At 47.7% G+C, this 20830-nt stretch overlaps 1 protein-coding gene across 1 annotated transcript in view; it reads left to right on the top strand.

Moving 5' to 3' along the window:
• Nucleotides 1–20026, top strand: part of NALF2 (NALCN channel auxiliary factor 2) — a 28403-nt gene extending 8377 nt beyond the window's left edge. The window contains exons 2-3 of the mRNA XM_060137256.1: nt 16536–16707; nt 17112–20026. Coding sequence (XP_059993239.1) covers nt 16536–16707; nt 17112–17497 — 558 coding nt within the window. The 3' untranslated portion in view covers nt 17498–20026. The remainder of the gene's footprint in view (nt 1–16535; nt 16708–17111) is intronic.
• The last annotated feature ends 804 nt before the right edge of the window (nt 20027–20830 follow it).

The following is a 20830-nucleotide window of genomic DNA, read 5'->3' as shown; positions in this document are numbered from 1 at the left end:
AGCAGATAGCATGGCTACCTGGCTGATGTGTGAAAGGTGAGCATATCTGCTCAGTGTGGAACTCAACTAAAACTTCCAACCAGGTTAATCCTTCAGAGCTATTAGAGACTCAGAATCTTTTAAAAATACCTTTTTTTCCAATTGCCAAAAAGGTGGTCTCTGAGAAATTTTGGAAAATAGAAATATAACAGGAAAAAGGTCCCAGAGATGCTCTTAATGTTATAGTGTATTTCCTCCTAATATGTCTTTTTGTAGCATAGTTTTTTATTGTGGTAAAATATACATAACATCAAATTTACCGTTCTAACCATTTTTAGGTGTACAATTCAGTGGCATTAAGTATATTTGCAATGTTGTACAACCATCTCCACTATTCATCCCTAAAATGTTTTTATTCTCCTAAACAGAAACCCTTTACCCATTAAACAATAACTCTCCATTCCTCCCTCCCCCCAGCCCCTGGTAACCTCTATTCTATTTCCCATCTCTATGAATTTGACTATTCTGAGTAATTCATATAAGTGGAATCATACACTTTTTGTCCTTTCATGTCTGGCTTATTTCATTAAACATAATGTTTTCAAGGTTCATCCATGTTGTGGCATGTATCAGTACTTCATTCTTTTTTATGGTTGAATAATATTCCATTGCCTGGATGTACGACATTTTTTAAAGTCATTCATCTCTATGGACACTTGGGTTGGTTCCACCTTTGAACAATTATGAATAAAGCTGCTATGAACATTCATAGACAGGTTTTTGTGTGGACCTATATTTTCATTTCCTTCCACATTTTGGCCATTGTGAATAATGTTGTTATGAACATTGGTATACAAGTATCTGTTTGAATCCCTGCTTTCAATTCTTTTGGTTAGAGACCCGGATATGGACTTGCTGGATCACGTGGTAATTCTATATTTAACTTTCTGAGGAACCTCCATAGTGTTCTCTACAGCGCTGCACCATTTTATATTCTTATGAGAAATGAATGCACAGGGTTCCAATTTCTCCACATTCTCATCAACATTTATACTTTTCCTTTTTTTTTTTTGATAATAGCCGCCCTAATAGATGTGACTATATATTTTTACATAGTTGAAATCATCCAGGTTTTTTACCCTGCTCTTTTTAACTTATTGCTAAAGTTATACTGAATATCTTTCCATGTAATTAGATATTCACAAACCTCTTTTATTTGGCTGTGCCGCATGGCTTGCAGAATTAGTTCCCCTAGCAGGGATTGAACCTGGGCCCTTGGTAGTGAAAGCATGGAGTTCTAACCACTGGACCGCCAGGGAATTCCCACAAACATCATTCCTGATGAGCATGCAATATCCCATCCCATGAATTTAGTGCAATTTAGTTACCTAGTACCCTATTGTTGGATATTTACTTTAAACTTTTACTATTGTAAATAAAGCTGTGATGGATATCTTTGTCCATAAATCTTTGTCAGATCTGTGATTCCTTTTTTTTAATAAATAGTATCTCAATCATTTTTTTCTTATTTCTCTGCTTTGCTGAGTTTCTTAAATCACAAAATAATGCACCTTCATTGTACCAAAGCTAACAATACAGAGGTTTATAAAGAAACCTCTGTATTCCACTTAGTAATCTTCATGTTCCCTCCCCCCACAGTCCCACTGCCCTGAGGTCACTGATGTTAATGATTTGGTGTGTATCCTTCCATCCCTCTCTGAGCTTACATCAACATTTGCACACAAAATGACTTTTTCTTTCCCTTGTTTTGCATACAAATGGAAGCATATACATTAACTCTTCAGGACGAACATTTGGAACTAGTCTTACAGAATCAAAGAGTATTAACCTTTCTAAGGCTTTTGACATACAAATTTCTTTCTTACCAAATTTCTTTCCAGAAGCCTGCTTCTAGTTTATACCCTCACCAAAAATGTGAGACTAATTTACCACCCTTGTCTAATATTGATTATCATATTTTTTAAACTTTACTAATTTGTAGCTGAAAAGTGTTATAGCATTGGCTTGTAATTTGCATTCCTTAGGTCAGATTTTGCTTTTCTTGTTTATGGGTCATTTGTTATTGCCTGTTTTATGAATTGTCTGTCCATGTCTTGTGTTTTTATTATTGATTTGTATGTATTAATGATTTTTTCTGATTACATTTGTGGCAGTTGTGTTTTTTTCCATTTATTATTTGCATCTTACAGCTTGAAAGGAGGGCATGGGAAGGAAAGGAATTATCCCAGGCACTTTTTATATACTTTATCTCACTTAATTCTTACATCTGTCCTGTGAAGTGTATGTATATTTATCCCCATTTTACTTAGGAGAAAACAGGCTCAGAGAGGTTAAGTAACTGGCTCAAGGTCATCCAGCTAATAAGAGTTGGAGCTAGGATTTGAATCCAGGTCAAATCCAGGGTACCCAATCTGTACCAGTGTAATTTTACTATAGGTAAAGCTTTGTGCTAGTTGCTTTACAGACATCATTTACAGAAAGGTTATGGATATGTGCTTTTATTATCTCCATTTTGCAGATAAGGAAAGTATAGATCAGGGAATTTAGTAACTTGTTTGAGTTTTCATAACTGGTGACAGCAAACCTGGGATTTGACCACAGGAATGTTTGAGGTTAAAGACGTTTGAGCCTGTCTTCTCCCCATGCATGCTGCCTCCCTAGGGACCATCTTCTTGGATCCAAATTGAGACTCAGAGAGGGAGAGTACTTTGCTTACAGTCACATAGCAAATTAGTGACTGAGTCCCTACCTCCTTACAGATGACTTGTCCAAGTTCATACAGCCAGTTAGTGGCAGAGCCAGAATCTGAACCCAGCTCTGGCTAACTCTCCACCTGACTGGAGCAAAGGCTTTTTGATGAAGAACATTTATGGAGCAAGCTGGGGAGAAGGAGCAATTAGGTAGAGTGTTGTGGCTGCCCTGAAACCTTTCTGAAGGAATGGACTCTAGTATTGGAGTCTTCCAGGGCAAGGCAGTTCCAGGAGCCCCTACGTGACAAGACCTAGAACAGGAGAACTCATGTCCAAAGGCAAGAAGACCTTTGTACAAGGAGAGAGCTGCCTACCCATCACAGGTTGCCAAAGATCAGAGCAGGAACAGTTGCCTCTTTTCAACACTCCCAGGGTGTGTGTGTGTTTGTGCTCCCATGCATGCACACATGCATGCATTTAGAGGAAAGAGGAAAGGGAGTGCTTTGATGGGGGAATGGAAGTGGTCATTTGTAGCCCCTAGTACCCAAGCATTCTTCCCCTGACACTCCCTTACAAAGAAAACTTTACTCATATTGGGAGTGAGCTGAATACACTGATTTTAGAAAATCACTCTCCCATCCAGTCCTAGAAATCTCTCCCCAACTTGACTTGAAATTCCATCAAAAAGATTCGTTTAAGTAACAAGCTAATTACTTCAATGGTGATAGTGAAATGGAGGGACCATCCTAGGGGCAACATGGTGTATAAGCTTGGGAACTGAAGCCCAGGTAAACTTGACTTCACATTCCAGCTTGAAATCTGTCTTCTCCATAAAACAGTTGTTGAGACCTTTCATCTCTCTTGGAACCTCATTTTCTTTGAATTCAAAACTAAGAAATAGGGTCATTATTAGGCTTCAATGACATATAACATGCTAATCTCTTAAGAGCACAGTGCCTGTGAGATGGAAAGTGCTCGGGAAATGGTAGCCACCATATATTATTATTGGCTGTGTGGCCTTGGACGAGCTTTTTTTTTTAATTAAATTTATTTTTGGCTGCATTGGGTTTTCGTTGCTGCACGTGGGCTTTCTCCAGTTGTGGCGAGTGGGGGCTACTCTTTGTTGCGGTGCACGGGCTTCTCATTGCAGGGGCTTCTCTTGTTGCGGAGCACAGGCTCTAGGCACATGGGTTTCAGTAGTTGCAGCATGCAGCCTCAGTAGTTGCAGCATGCGTGCCCTAAAGTGCACAGGCTTCAGTTGTTGTGGTGCGTGGGCTCAGTAGTTGTAGCGCGCAGGCTCAGTAGTTGTGGCGCACGGACTTAGTTGCTACACGGCATGTGGGATCTTCCCGGACCAGGGTTCGAACCCATGTCCCCTGCATTGGCAGACGAATTCTTAACCACTGTGCCACCAGGAAAGTCCTGGACAAGCTATTTTAACTCTGGTCCTTCCTGTCCTCACCTGTAAATGTTTCTCCATCTCAGGGGGTGGTTGTGAGGATTCAATGAGTTAATAAAGGTCAGCTGCTTAGAACAGAGCCTGGCGTATGTTAAGCACCTAAAAAATGGTAGCTATAATTATTGTCACCTTAATTAGATGTGTTTAATCTAAATGACTGCTTAATACTCAATTGAGATTGACAACACTTTCCCTTAGGAGAAGGGAAAGGTAATTTGGGAGCAGCAGGTGAAGTGTCTAGTGTGGAGGTGGAAGGTTAGGAGCCAGAAGGCAACTGGAGAGATTCTAGTGAATGAGGGCACAGAGATATGCTCAGGTAGGGGAGGGAAGAGCCAGAGATGGAAGGACTCCAAAGCCTTGATTTACCTCACCCCCAGAGACCAAGCACAACTAACAGGTCCTTTTATTAGGTCTCTCCCCAGCCTCTCATCTGTTTAGCAAGGTACTGTGTTTGGGGACAGAAGTAAGATAGGGGCAAGGAGCTGGTTTCACAATGATCCCTGCAGGGAGCTGGAGATTTCTACCTGGGCCTGGGCCCAGACTAACAGTGTGTGCCCCCTGGGAGGGGGCAGCGGGATTTTATGCCAAACACATTTGTGTGCAACTCAAATGAAGCCATGGTTGTCATGTCACACTGGCACCATTTCTATGGTGGGTGGCCTGCACAGCTGTTGGGCACAGAGGCCCTCAAAGTTCCCCTCCTCTCATATGAGTTCTCTTTGGCTATGGGGCCACTCATTAATTCCGCTGGCCTGTTAAGCTGACCTGACCTAAGCCCATGCCCCAGACAGTGGTGATGAAGTAGACGATCCATGACTGGGCAATAGGGCCTGGGGTTTTTTGGCTGAGTCTGGCAAGCTTGGTCAGGTCAAGTCTTAGGGATTTTGTTTTGTTGTTTTTGAGGTTCATGGCTGCATATCAGTTTATATATTTATTTTATTTTCATTTTATCAAAGTAATATATGTTCATAATTTTAAAAGACATATAAGCTACATATATATAGTCACCCTTCAGAGTTAAACACTTGAAGCTCTGTTAGCTTTTTCTTCTGATATTTATTGTCACATTTTTAATGGTGTGCCAATACTGCTATTTCTTGACTTTTCTGTTTGAAATATCTTTGTGCACACAAAGATACACACATATACATATATATACATGTATACACATATGTATATCTATTCCATATATAGATATATATTCTTGTAGCATCTGTCTTTTAAATGATATGTAATGTAATATCTTTTAAATGATAAATATAGAGCTCATTGCTTATAATTAAAACAGAAGCCCTCTGCTCCAACCCTAAGCTTCACTCTTCGTAGTCAAATACTTCTAAACCTCTTAGCTGTTTCTTCTAATATTTACCTCCACATCCCTAAATGATATACCAATACTGTCATTTCTTTATTTTTTTTTCTGATTTAAATATGTACTGCCTTTTTATTTTTTTAGAGTGGGATTTAGCTCTCTTACTACCAGCAGCACCGTATGTGCACTCCCCTCATATATCCAATATTGTCATATCACAATTTCTGGTGTTAACAGTATTCCATATTTACATTATAAGGATTATAAATATTGTTCACAGCTGATTCATGTAGAATACTGTGATTACATTTTCTTCCTTGGCCAACTTGTTTTCCTGGAGTTAATAATTGCCTCTCTTTTTTCTATTTGCTTAGTTTTCTATGATTTTTTTCTTTTTTGTTTTTTTGCTAATGCATCCCCAATTTCTCCATCAAAGCTGTAAGATTCATGCAACACATTACATAAGCCATTACTTTCACCCTTTTCTTGGAGATCTCCACCTTACTCCAGTCTGGGCTAGTTGCTGGAGGCTTGGTTTACAAGTGCTTGGATTTCAAGTACTTAGCAGGCATCTCTTCTGTATACCTAATTCCATGTGGAGTCCTAAGGGAAATACACAGATAAGACACAGTCCCTGTCCTCAGGGAGCCTACCGTCTCAAGGATGTTTAATTCATTCAGATGTCTTGCCAGAAGGCTTGAGCTCCTTCCAGGGACTTTGATCTAGGCTGTGTCTTTGATCCCACACTCCAGGCAGAAATTCCCCTCTCCATCTCCACTGAATTACCAAAAGAATACAATACAGTCTCCCAGAGAGCAAATGTGGTCTTAGGCTGCAGTAACAGAAACAGAGCTTCTAGGATAGGAGGGCTGATACTTCTACTTGACTCTGTGTTAATAAACTCTGTCTGGGGATTGCATTCAGTTGCAAGGGACATAGAAAAATAGGAACTTGTCTGAATAGGAACAACCAGGGTAGAACAGAGAACTGGAAACCACATCCCAAAAAATAGTTGAAAAACTAGTTTGGCTTCTTGGAAGAGTAGTCTACACATAGCTCTCTCAATTTTTCTTCCCTCACATTCCCTTTTAAATTGGCTTCAATTTGGTTTCTGCCCCCACTGCTCCACTGAAACTGATCTCACCATGATGAGACTGCCAGCATGTCCGCATCTGCTGACCACTCTAATTCTTTGAAACTCTCCTCCCCTAATTTATAGAATGCCACTCTCTTCTGTTTCTTCTCCAAGCTCTTAAACCACTCCCCCATCTTCATCAGATTCCCTTCTTCTACCTGCCCCTTAAATGTTAGTGTTTTCCAGGGATCCATTGTTGGTCCTTTTCTCTGTGCGTTAATTTTCCCTAGGCAATATCCTTGGCTTCCACTATTACTTTATCAGTCAGAGTGAGCCAGGTTACGCTGTAGTAGCAAACAATTCCCAAATATCAGAGGCTTAACACGACAAACAGTTATTTCTTGCTCATAATACATGTCCAAAATAGGTCAGCAGGGAGCATCTGTTCATGATAGTCACCAAGAGACCCAGGCTAGCAAAAGGTCCATTTCAACACCACTTCCACAGTCAGCAGCGGAGGCAAATCGTACTCCAGCTCTTAAAGCTTCTCCCTAGAAGGGATCCATGTCACTTCAACTCACATTTCATTGGCCAAAGTAAGTCTTATGGCCATACCTAATGTCAAAGGGTGTGGGAAAGTATAGTCCTACTATGTTCCTGATGATTAACTCCTTAACCCTTGATGACTCCCAAACCTTTATTTCTAGCCCAGACCCTCCTTCTGAGCTCAGACCATTGTGTCCAGCTGCCTCCTTGACATTTCTACCTAGCCTAGTATATACTGACCTATATTTCAAAGTCAGCATGACCAAAAACTGAATTCATCTTCTTCACCCCCAAATCTACTCCTCCTCCTGGTTTCCCTTCTTTAATGAATGAAACTACTATTCATCCTGCCACCCAAGCCAGAAACCTGGTATCCCCATCACCTCTCATTCAGATTGTTGCAATAGGCTCCTAACTGGCCTCCCTACCTCCAGCCTTGATGCCTGTGCTCCATCATCCACACTTTCAGAACATAAATCTGAAAAGTTAGTCAGTGATAAGACTAACTTATCACTGACTTAAAAGTGATAAGCAATCTTTTAAAAAGCAGTTATTTAAAATCCACTAAAGGCTGTCCATTGCCTATAGGATGAAGCCTGGCTCCTCCTCAGCATGCAGAACATATCATAATATGGGCATGGCCTTCCTCCGTAGCCTCATCTCCCATCATGGCCCCCTTTGTACCCTCTAACTATGCTAAACTACCGACAGTGCCTGAAGCCGGCACTGTTTCACACCTCCAGGCCTTTATACCTACTTATTCCTTTGCTTTAAGTGCACTTATTCCTGCCCTATTCCACCCAGTGAACTTCTACCCATTTTTTCCAAGCCCCAACTCTAGCCTCTCCCACATGGAGGTATTTTCCTGTGCTTCAGCCCTCAAAACACCATTGATCCTTCCTCCCTTTATGCTATCATTGCACCAAGTACATACTGTTTATCACAGTGACTTCTAATGATTGATGCACAAGGTTGTCTCTCCTGCTCCTTAAAGATAGCAATCTTGTCTTCCCTATCTCTGTCATATGTAGTTCCCCAGCACAGTGCCAGGCACTTGAACATGTTCAGAAATTGATCATTGCAGGAAAAAATGAATGGGAAGACCTGACCTGATTCAGGGAAGTTTACAAATACCTACTGCAGGGCTGGCATGGGGACAGGAAGTTTATGGTCCCAGAAGAGCTAGGAGGAGCCACGAGCAATGCCACAGAGAGGCATTATCTCAGCTCAGAAGGAGAAAGAACTTCTTTAACTGCGAGACTTGTCTGAAGATACGGGCTGCCCTAGGAGAGAGCGTGCGCCCTGTGACAAGAGGTGTGCAGTCAGTAGCTGGATAGCTTGTGGCAGTGACGTTGGAGTGGAAATTCCAACAGCAGATAGGGAGGTGGAGTTGTGATTCTCACAGTCCTTCCTATTCTCGAGTGGTCATGAACCTGCCTCCTCTGCTCACCTGATTGATATGGGTCATCTAGGCTCCTTCAGAGAACTGCTCCTGCACTAGGGACACCACTTCTCCACTAACCAGGCTGCCCCTGGCCTTGGAGCAGGTGGCCTAAGAGGCTTGGAGGTGACTGGACCCTCTGGAACTGCAGTAGCTCTGGGTTCTTATCCACCTCTCAAGCCATCTCCCCCGCCTTTCCTCCAGGCCAGGCCAGGCCAGGCCACTCTGACTCATGACTGCTCATTCTCAGCAGCAGGAAAGCTGTTGCTTATTTTTACAGCCACTTAAAGTAAAGCCATGTCATCCACCTGCATTTGCCCTGTAATGCCTCTCATCTCAGTCTGACTCTGCCAATCCCAAGGAACTACTCCCAGAGATATGTCCAAGATCTCCCTCCCCTGGGTTGGAGAGATTGACCTTGACCTTACCCTGTTCTGACCCAACCTTCTGAAAGCCCAGAATCAGGAATAGGAGCGTGCGGCTCTTTTCAGACCTGCCCAAGGAGGTCCTTCACACAATGCTCTGTGTATTGATGGATGCAGCACAAAGAGACATGGGATTAGTCACCAGAGTACCTCCCTTCTAATCCTGGCTTTATAGTTGATTTCTTGCATGTTTCTGACTTGGCTGAACCAAATCCCTTTTCTGAGCCTCAGTTTCCACCTAGGTGAATTCCAGGGGCAGGGTGGTTATGTATGTGCTGTGGACAGTGGGTTTCATTCCCAAGCCCAGCCCAGATTGCCACTCTGCCTCCACGGTCTCTGCAGCTGCAGCTCCTGGCCAAGTGTCCCAGGAGTGCATTAGGAAAGCAAAGAGCCATGAAGAGGTCTGTAGGGAGGATTTGGATGGGGAAATAGGCCCTAGGGAGGGAAGCAAGCTGGAATCCAAGAAGGAAACTGCCGACTTCCTGGTTGGCAGGAACTGAAGCTCTCCTCTCTGGAGGGTTTTCCCGCCCCCTAACCGAGAAGCCCAGGATGGCCTCCTCTTCCTAAACCCTCTGGCCCTGAGTCTTGGCTGTGGGCTGTGTTCGTAGGTACACACTTGTATGCATTCCCGTAGCACCCTGGGGGCCAGGAGAAGTCACATGCTTCTTCCCAGAGGAGCATAGGGATGAGAATGCCCGCCAGGGCTGCAAGTCAGGGAGCAGGAAGGTAAGGCTCTCCAGGTCCTCCCACTCCTCCCTAAACTAGCAGCTGCAGAGCCCAGGATGGGTGGGGATCCCCCTCGTCTTACCTGCTCCCATTTCAAGAGTGGTTTAAGGGACTTCCCTAGTGGTCCAGTGGGTAAGACTCCCTGCTCCCAGTGCAGGAGGCCTGGGTTCGATCCCTGGTCGGGGAACTAGATCCCGCAGGCATGCTGCAACTAAGAAGCCCACATACTGCAACTAAAGATCCCGCGTGCCGTAACTAAGACCTGATGCAGGCAAAATCAATCAGTAATTTTTTTTTTTTTTTTTTTTTTTTTGCGGTACGCGGGCCTCTCACTGCTGTGGCCTCTCCCGTTGCGGAGCACAGGCTCCGGACGCGCAAGCTCAGCAGCCATGGCTCACGGGCCCAGCCGCTCCGCGGCATGTGTGATCTTCCCGGACCGGGGCATGAACCCGTGTCCCCTGCATCGGCAGGCGGACTCTCAACCACTGTGCCACCAGGGAAGCCCCAGTAAATATTTTTTTAAAAAAAGACATTATACAAAAACAAAAAAAAGAGTGGTTTAACGGCCCAGCCGGAAGGAGGGGTGGGATAGCCTTCTCAGCTTCCTTTTTGGGTTAATTGGTGTTCCCTCTAGTTACTCCCTGCTTCCTTCCCCTCCCAGTTCCCATAGCAACTTGGCTGTAGCAGCCAGAACTTGATTGAGCCCAGCGGTGGCCTGCTGGAGGTGGGGAAGGGGATTCTGTAGGGAAAGCAGGGCACTGTCAGGTCAAGGCTTTTCACCCCACCCATCATCTGCTGCTACCTTGAGGGTCCAGGATGGTTAAGCTCAGAGGACAGGGCATGATGAAGAAGGCTTTCCTGCCAGGGCTGGAGTTTGAAGAGCCTGAAAGCCAAGAGCAGGCCTGGTTCTCCTCAGCTCTCCTCCCCTTCCCACGCTAATGTGTCCTGCCCCCTGAGTTTGGAATGCAGTCACTGGTAGGATGGTCCAGTAGGAAGAACCCTGGAGTTAGAGTCGAGAAACTGGGTTTCAAGTTCCTCCCTCTGCCACTACTTTATGTGACTGTAGAAGAGTCCTTCCCCCCCACCTTTTCTGGGCCTCAGTTTCCTCAGCTATAAAATGAAGCAGGGCTAAGTTCTCTGCATATTAAAATTAACTGAGGTGTTTTGAAAAACTCTAGATGTGTGGGCCCCACCCACAAGGATTCTGACTGACTTGATCTGGAGTGCAATGTGGGCCAAGCAGAAGCATTTTTAAAAGACTCTCTGAAAACCATAATTCAAAAAGAGTCATGGACCACAATGTTCATTGCAGCTCTATTTACAATAGCCAGGATATGGAAGCAACCTAAGTGTCCATCATCGGATGAATGGATAAAGAAGATGTGGCACATATATACAATGGAATATTACTCAGCCATAAAAAGAAACGAAATTGAGCTATTTGTAGTGAGGTGGATGGACCTAGAGTCTGTCATACAGAGTGAAGTAAGTCAGAAAGAGAAAAATAAATACCGTATGCTAACACATATATATGGAATTTAAGAAAAAAATGTCATGAAGAACCTAGGGGTAAGACAGGAATAAAGACACAGACCTACTAGAGAATGGACTTGAGGATATGGGGAGGGGGAAGGGTAAGCTGGGATGAACTGAGAGAGTGGCATGGACATATATGCACTACCAAATGTAAAATAGATAGCTAGTGGGAAGTAGCCGCATAGCACAGGGAGATCAACTCGGTGCTTTGTGACCACCTAGAGGGGTGGGATAGGGAGGGTGGGAGGGAGGGAGACACAAGAGGGCAGAGATATGGGAACATATGTATATGTATAACTGATTCGCTTTGTTATAAAGCAGAAACTAACACACCATTGTAAAGCAATTATACTCCAATAAAGATGTAAACAAAAATAAGAAATAAAAAAGAGGGAAGAGATATGGGAACATATGTATATGTATAACTGATTCACTTTGTTATAAAGCAGAAACTAACACACCATTGTAAAGCAATTATACTTCAATAAAGATGTTAAAAAACTAGTTAAAAATAAAATAGCAGGATACCTGGGGAAAAAAAAAAAAGACTCTCTGAATGATTCTAATATGCAGCCAGAATTGAGGAACTAGAGCAAAAGACCTCCGAGGGTCTCCCAATTGACTGTTGTCTGGTTCTGAGACATTTCTTCCTTTGCTCTGCATGCCCCGCCTCCAGCAAGCCCCACAGCTCTCCTGGCTCTTCCCCATCCTTGTGGATGAGTGCCCACATCCCCTGCAACTGCCCAAGCAACCCGGTCCCCTCTGGCTCAGTCCTAACACTGATGAGATGGGGCAAGTGACTTAGGCCTGCCTAGGGAAGAGGGCTACGGAGACTAAGGCAGGCTTGCTGTCCAGGTGGTAGCCCTGAGAGCCAGACTTTTCATTTGAGAAGGACCCCAGCCCCTTTTTAAAGCACATGGGCCAGCAATGACCTCAGCTGGCCATATGTGGGGCTAAGGAATTGGATTACCTCTCAGCCCCGTGTCACTCTACTTCCTCCATTCCTCTCACTAGTTCCTTGCCTTTTCCTGTCTTGCCTCCCACAGGCCTGGTGTCCTCCTCAGGCAACCTGCTCGCCATGGTGACTCTGGGGCCTGGGGCCTGAGGGAGGGTCGTCTAGCTAAGGAGAAAGGCCTCCCTCCCACTGTCAGGCCACCCCTCTGCCAGCCCCGCCTCCCCCAACTCCCTCTCTCTCTCCCAGAGCAGAGGCGGGGAGTGCCCGGCCACCAGCTCCTGCTATTAGGCTAATTGCAGTTGCCTGGGAGGAGAGCTGGCCCTCCACTGCAGCCTCACCTGGGAGCAGGAATATTAAACCGAAAGAGCCCAGGGAGAATCGCGCAGGGGCCTCTGAACCCCAGCAGTGGAGGACTGGGCTGTTCCACACAATTCAGGGTGAGGGTGGGGGTGGACTCTGGGTCCAGGCTGCAGAGGTTGGGGCAGAGGCTGTGGACAGAGCTGCCTCTTGGCGCCCTGGGACCCACAAGATGGGGGGGGGGAGTCTCCAGGGTACTGGGGCCCTTAGCGTTAGGGATATCCTTTTGTTTCCTGTCTTACTTTTCTTTCTGTCTCCCCCATCTCCTTCTGTTGTCTTATCCCTCTTTCTTATCTTGGCCTTCCTCTGTTCCCATCTTCTTTACCCCCCTTTATTCCCCTGCTGGCTCTTGAACCCTCCTCTTTCTTCCTCCGTCTTTCTTACCCCTCCTCTTCACAGCCCATCTTCCACGTCTCCTGTCCCCCACCCTGTTATCCCCTACTCTTTCTTACCCTTCATCTTCTCTCACCCTCACTGTACCTCTTTACCTCCCTTACACCCTCCATCTCTTATTCCCCTGCTTCCTCCCCAGTGCTGTTTTTTCCTACCCCCGCTATAACCACCATTTCTTACCTTCCAACTCCCTACTCTCTTACCCTCTCTTTCTTCCTCCCCTCCTCCCTTGTGCCCCTGGACTCCACTGCCACTCTATCCAACCCCTGAGCCCCTCTCCTACCCCTGTAGCTCCCTCTTCCCCTGCCTCTTACCTTTACTTGTTCCTTTCCACCTCCTTCCACTCCCTTCTCACTCCATTGCACATACCTTTTATCCCAATAATTTCACTCTTGAGTTTATATAAATAAAATGTAACACAAGTGTTCAAGAGAGGTGTGTACAGACCTGCTCGCTCACCAAAGCATTGTTTGTGATAGTGGAAACCTGGAAATAACTTAAGTGTCCATCCACGGGAGATTGGTATCCTTTGCACTTCATTCGTATGAAACCGTTCTCCATTCTTTTAGCACATCTGTACCTTTGCTTAAGCTGTTGCCTCAGTCCAGAATGCCCTTTTGTCTCATCTCTGCCCATGCCATCTAAAATCCTACCTTGAGTCCCAACTCAACTCTTTTTTTAAAAATATTTATTTATTTATTTTTGGCTGTCTCGGGTCTTAGTTGTGGCACGCGGGATCTTTCGTTGTGGTGTGCGGGCTCTTCGTTGCAACATGCAGGCTTCTCTCTAGTTGTGGCGTGTGGGCTCCAGAGCACGTGGGCTTGGTAGTTGTGGCCCTCAGGCTTAGTTGCCCCACAGCATGTGGGATCTTAGTTCCCTGACCAGGAATCGAACCTACCGCCCCTGCATTGGAAGGTGGATTCCTAACTGCTGGACCACCAGGGAACTCCCCCAGCTCAACTCATAACCTCACTGAAATCTTTTCTGGCTTTTCTATTTGCTTCACTCCAGTGGCCAGTGGTTTAACTTCTCTTATAATATAGAAAATGTGCCATCGTTTCAAGTGAGATCTGTCTATCCATGAAACTGAAATTTCTTTGAGAGTAGGGACATGTCCTCATTTACTCATCTGGTTCATTCCATCAACAAGACTTGTTTTTTTACATATATTGTGATGAGTACTCAATATGGTCAATAAGACCGACCCACGTCTGCTTTTATGTGTCTTATGTTTTAGTGAGGTTGACAGAGAAAAACAAAACAAGGATGCAGACAAACTCATACTTGTGGTGAAGAAACATTTAAGAAAAAGAATAATGAGGGGGCATTCTCTAACTAGAGTGGTCAGGGAGACCCTCTCTGAGGAGGTGACTTTTGAACTGAGGCTTCAAAGTTGAGAAGGACCTAGCCAGGCCAAAAGTGGTGGGGGGCAGGGGAAGAGCATATCAGGCCAAGAGAACAGTGTGTGCCAAGGCCCCAAGGTGGGAAGAAGTAGGGCATGTTCAAGGAAAAGAAAGAAAACCTCAGCGTGTGGAGCATTATGAGCCGTATGGGAGAGGGAGAAAATGAGGTTGGAGAGACAGACAGGGGCCAAGTTATGCAGGGGTTTGAAGTCTGTGGTCAAAGGTTTGGGTTTTATTCTAAATGCATTGAAGGGTTTGAAGCAAGGGAGTAACGTGATTGAATGTCATTTTGAGATTGCTCTTACTCCTGTGTAAACAGTGCATTGGAAAGAGCAAGGGTGGAGGTGGGGAGGCCACATAGGAGACTGTTGTCCAGGTGACAAATGACAGTGCCTGCACAGAGTCGTGAAAGTAGAGGGAGAATTGGCATGCCTTGCTGATGAACTGCGTGTGGGGATGCTGGCAAAGAGAGGAGTGATGGCTGACACCTAAGTTTCTGGATTGAATACCCAGGTCGATGGTCATGGCACTTAACCGAAGTGGTCAAGACTCAGGGGCGTGGGCAGATTTGGAGTAAAAACAAGAACTGAATTTTAAGATTTAGAGCATGTTAAATTTGAGAAGCCAGTGAGGTATCACATCTGTGTTCCTCAGGGGGGTAACTTGCACCACAACCCACTACCACCCATCACCACGCCCCTGCCCCCACTTTGGAAAAGGCCAGTGTGGGATTACATTGCCCAAGTCCATGTTCACCGTGGAGTTATTTGTATTTGAGTGTAAATGTTTAAAATCTGTGTAAGAAGCTCTGACCACGTTGCTCAGAGTGTGGTTGAAAGGCCTCTGGCCGCAGAATGACCTGGACCCTTGTTCCAAAGGCAGATTCCTGAGCCCACCTCAGTCCTCTTGAAGCTGAATTGGAGGGGGGCATCTGCCTTTTTAACAAGTGTCCCAGGGGATTCTGAGGCACACTGAAGTCGGAGAACCATCGCTACAAGGAGCAACTATGGGAAGGTGCCCCTGAAAATACGAAGAATGGATGTGGGCAGGGCTCTGGGCATCCTGTTAAAATGCAGGTGTGACTTGTCAAGTCTGGGGCAGGGCCTGAGATTATGCACTTTTCACAAGCTCCAAGTGATGGTGATACTGCTGGTCCAGGTCCACACTTTCAGTAGCAAGGAGTTAGATCACTGGTTCTCAATGGGAGATGATTTTGCCCCCCACCCAGGGGATATTTGGCAATGGCCAGAGACATTTCTTGGTTGTCACAATGAGGAGGGGGAGGATGCGACTGGCAACTACTGGGTAGAGGCAAGAAATGCTTCTCAATATTCTATAATGCACAGGACAGCCCCCACTACAAAGAATCATCCAGTCCAAAATGTCAGTAGTGTCGCCGTTGAGGAACTCTGGTCTTGATGATAGCCAAAGAGTATAGAGCAGGGAACCTTTCTTAGCCAGGACCAAGTGCCTGGTGGAAATGGGCTAGATGAGGGGCAGGAAGTATACCCACGAAGTGAAACGGCCAAGCAAAGTTTCCAAATGAAATGTGGTGTCTGCTTCACTCCAGGGCGGACGCCAACAGGACAGAGCACGGGTTAAGTAGAGCTTGAAGGCACATGTGGTGCTTGGTAAGGCAGATTCCTGTTTTTATTAAAAATAACCCCTCACATTTGTATTGCACTATAGAATTTACAAAACATTTTCATATGTGTCATATTATTTGATCTACACAACACCCTAATGAGGTAAAGCAAAGATTATCCTCTCCATCTCTCTTCTTGAGTTTAGAAACTTAACACCATCAGCCAAAGAAATGTTTGCTGAATTGAATGGAAGTGAAATTTACCTCAATATAGGTGACCTCAGACAAGTCAGGACATCTCGCGGGACCAGCTATAAAATGGTATGGTTGGATGGGCCTCTTCCAGCTCTGATATAGGAGTCATTTTGTGATTTTACCAATGAACAAATTCAAAGTCTTGGATGACTGCGGATTGGGGACTTGGGAGTTCTGGCTATGAAATGGGAGATTTTAGGGTCGGAGGTAGTGGTCTTGACCCAAACCCTTCTTCCCCACCCCCTGGATCCTGAGGGTGGGTTGGTGAGCACACCGTGCCCTCCCCCTATAGAGTACAGGTACACCCCTCCTCATCCCTCTCCTCTGAAGCGGAAAGGGGCTGGCGCCTGGGCTGATGCTTTTTCCTCTCCCTACAGGCTGTCTACAAGGCCTGGCTGTGCTCAGAATACTTCAGCGTGACCCAGCAGGAATGCCAGCGCTGGGTGCCCTGCAAGCAATACTGCCTGGAGGTGCAGACCCGGTGCCCCTTTATCCTCCCTGACAATGAGGAAATGGTGTACGGAGGGCTCCCTGGCTTTATCTGTACAGGTAAAGGCAGGGCCCTGGGAGGAGGGAGGAGGCCAGGGGCCCAGAGCAGGCACCAGGTCGGGGCTGTGGGAGCAGGGAGGGCAACAGGGAAGTTGGGTCAGGAGAAGGTTAGTGGCTGCAGGAGTAGGTAGTGAGGCCCCAGGTTGGGATGGGGCAAAGTGGAATAGGGGGAGAGAGCAGAGTGGCCATCTGTATCCAAAACATACCTGGCCAGGGAGTTACCCCAGAAAAACTGTCTGGGGTCCCTGGAAGATGTGTCCAGAAAGGGACGATGCTAAGGGGCAGGGGGAAGAGTCTTGGGCAGGACTACCAGAGCAGCCCCAGCTTTGACAATCACCTCTCTCAGAAAGACATAGCCAGCAGCCCCCTTAGCACCCCACCCCGCCTTGCTTATCCATTGGCAGGGTTGCTGGATACTTCGCCAAAGCGGCCGGAAACCAAGTGCTGTGACGTGCAGTGGGTCTCCTGTGAGTCGGAGAAGAAGAAGTTCAAGGAGTCTGAAGCCCCTAAAACCCACCACCAGCAATTCCACCACTCTTACTTCCACCACTACCACCAACAGTACCCCCACTACCACCCCCGCCACGACCCCCCAGGCCACCTCAGCCACAATCCCTCCCTGCTGCCGGTCTCTGGGGGCTCCCGCCTCAGCCCCAGCAGGATCCGGCTCTACGTCCTTGTTCTCATGCTCCTCCATACCATGGTGTCCTTCTCCAGCGGCCAGGGTGGTGGGGGACCGGGCCTGGAGGCACTGCCTGCCCTAGACGAGGGCCTGACTCGGGAAGAGTGACAGCAAGGAGGGAGATCAGACCTCCACCACACACCGACATCAGCTCCAGCGCCCCCCCCAGGGGGAGGGGGCGGGGGCCCCTCCCATGGGAGGTGTAGGACCAGGTGGGGGGTGGGGGAAATGGGGCAATCACACATCGCCCCCTACCAACCCCCACTCCAAAAGCAGCTCCAACAGAACCGCCAGAGGGCCCCAGGGAGCTGCAAAACTCATCCAGGAGAAAAAGGCAGGAGCAGCAGGTGCCCCCCTCCCAGGCCCCCATCTATGGGGCTTAGCCAAAAAAAAAGGGGGTAGTGGGGGGTGGAAATGCCCACCACCACTGAGAGCCCTGACCCCAAGGAAGGAGGCTTCTCACCCAGCCTTGGCTCTTCAGGGAATGTTGGGGGGCACAGAGGGGAGAAGCTCTTTCCCCCCTCCGCATTCCTTTTGTTGCCACGATCCTTAATTCCTCCTGCCCACACCCCTGCAGGCAACGGCAGACGACGCAGCGGCCCTCCTCCCGCTCCAGCGCACCTTGTCCCATGTGGGGCCGCCACAGGGAAGGGCCCAGCTGGGACATGAGGTGTACGCAGTTGCGGCTAGGTCAGGGCCCCAGTTAAGCTGTGCCCCAGCACCCTAGGCCATGAGGTATAGGAAGGGGGTGCAGAATGAGTGGCGGGAGAGAGCGGAGATAGGGAAGAGGGAGAGGAGAGGAGAGAGGTGGGCAGAGGGCTTAGAGAGATGGCTAAATGGGCTGTCACCACCTGGCTTTGGGGAGGCAGATGATCAGTGTTGAGGCAGGCTCGAGGACACGTCCCCAAATCAGAAAGGGTTGCGTAAGGAGCCCTCTGGAGAAGGCGCACAGGGACTGGGTTCTTGGGCCTTGAAACAGAAGGCTGAGGGCACATGGTCAGACTGCCGCTGTCTGAAGGGCCATATCTTACAGAAGGTGCACATACTCCCAAGGGCCACTCTTGCCCTGGAGATCTTGGCCTTGGGGCCAAAGACGTTTCCATTTCTGATCTCCATGGGGAGGAGGGACTTAAGCCCAAGAGGGTCAGGCCTGGCCTGGGTCCCCAGACTCCCCCAACTCGTCCTAGCCCAGGCCTCCATGACGGAAACCCTGGTGGCGTTGCCCCGGAGCTTTCCAGAGATGAGCCTCCCCCATCCCCAGCCTGTCCCCGTCCCCAGCCTACCAAAGAGTATTCATCCCTTCTCATCCCTGACCCCATGGGTTACTATCCCAATTGTGGAACCACTACACTGCTCCTCACCCTGTAGCAGGTCCCCTAATCCAGCCACCCGTGCCCCTAGCTGGAGAAAGTCCAGAAACTGGCAAGAGGACCTGCTAAATAAAGACGATGTGCTGTGGTCCCTTGGTTGAGAGACTTGAAGTGTTTAGTCAGGCTAGAGAGCTGCACGAGAGAAGAGGCCTGGAGAGCCCCTTGGGGGCCATTAGCCTTGTGCTGATCTCCTAGGGGTGGGAGGCCACATGGCCTGGGACATCTACAAGCCAATAGGAGCAGACGAGAAAGGAAGCCACAACTGTGTTCCTGGGACAGGCCAAGCGGCTTTCAGTGCCAGAAGGGCCTGTGTCCTGGGCTGCAATGCCAGTGAGTTAAGGGGAGGGGTGGGCCTGGAGCTGCATTAGGGGAAACCAAAAGGGGGAGGGGGAGGAACAGCTGGAATCAGCTGGCTGGGGGATAAATGGGAAACCTCACTAGTAGAGAGGGAATCATTCAAGGGCCTCAGCTGGGTCCCCAAATAGGCTTTATGAGACCAGGGAGTCCTTCCCTGCCAGTTTTCTCATTTCTCACAGCGTGTTCCCCTCCCCCTGCCCAGCCCTGTGCCCTGCCCACACACTCCATGTTTGGCCTTCAGCATTTCAGGCCTAGCCACATACCCCATCCCTAGAGTGCTCTTTTCAGCTGGGGAGGGGAACAGGTGCTGGCTCCTTTCCAGAGATGCTTCTGTAGATGTGAGAGACTCTATGTATTGCCTTGTAACTCCTGCATCCTCAGGAGGGACAAAGGGACCGGGAAGTAAAGGGGGACCTTAGGACCCCAGGGAATGGACCCTTGGAGACTCCCATCCCCTCTTCCCCCTCACCAAGTGCCCAGGAGACCCCTGGCTCAGACCAGCCCAGGGCCTTGCCCAGTGGCAGGGGAAAGGGGCACCTCACTCCACCTCGAAGTCATTTGACTGTCCCCATCCACCCCACTGCCCAGATCTTCCACCACCCCTCCAGCTGCCCCTGCCGTTCATCACAGGCAGCAGAGCTGGGCAGCTTTCTTACGCCATTTTCTACACTGTGCTTCATGAGTAGGACTTTCTTGCACTAGTTCCTATGACTGAGTCTCCAAGCTGGATTCCTAGTAGTCCCTGTCCCTTCCTCCCTCACCTGGCTATGGTTCAGTTGTCACCCTTCCCCTGCCTCTGTGTTTCGGTGAGAGTCTCTGTATGTGTACCGCTTTCTGTTTTGTTGCACTGTGGGGCAGAAGCCTCTCTGCTCTTGTTTAACCCCATAAAGAAATAAATGGTAAGACTTGATGATAACCTTCCCTTCTTGGTTTTGTTCTGTGGTGTCAAAAATTGCCCAAGGAAAAAGTCTATGGCTTGGGGAGGAGGCGGGACCAGAGGATGCTGAACCTCTGTGCCACCGCTTGTTGGCTCAAGTCTCAGAAAAAAAGGGGAAACTCTGTAGTAGGCCATTCTAGAAAAGGAAATACAAATTCAACCCCCTGCAGGGATCAGGCAGATAAGTGTGAGTGAAGGAAGTGGGCTGGGCTGGCTGAAGTATGGACGCTAAGGCTGGAAGTGGTGACAAGTGCAGGGTGTGGATGTCTACAGGGGCAGCTCAAGCCCAGGGTTGACTTGTGGGAATGTGGGCCCAGCGTTGCCAGGTCTTCTCATTCTTCAAGGGACATCAGGACTCGAGAATTTTACATGAAGCCTCTAATTTCAAAATGTTGGCTCAAGTCTAAAAAAATCCCATATACCTCTGTGTGGGCTAAATATGTCTGCAGGCCCCACATGGCCTGGGGATTAGCAGTTTTTCACCTTCGTCACGGCCTTTGCTTCTAGTCTCCCAGTCTCATCTCTTGCACTCTGCCTCACCAGGCCCATCTTCCTATCCCAGGCAGGAAGGCGCTTGGGGAGCACAGGAGAGGTGACAGACAGAGCCCTCCACCACTGCCACCTTCTCACATACCCAGGAGAGGGGAGAGCATGAGTTAGTTGGGAGGGAATCTGGTGTCCTCACTGAGCTGCTGAATTCCTTCACGGAGAAAACCCAAGTCCCTCAACTCCCCAGAAAGCAGCAGAGCACGGAGTTTAGGGCATGGTCTCTGGAGC

The sequence above is a fragment of the Lagenorhynchus albirostris genome, chromosome X (genome assembly GCF_949774975.1).
Source record: "Lagenorhynchus albirostris chromosome X, mLagAlb1.1, whole genome shotgun sequence".
Lineage (NCBI taxonomy): Eukaryota > Metazoa > Chordata > Mammalia > Artiodactyla > Delphinidae > Lagenorhynchus > Lagenorhynchus albirostris.
This window is presented reverse-complemented; position numbering and strand designations above follow the sequence as displayed.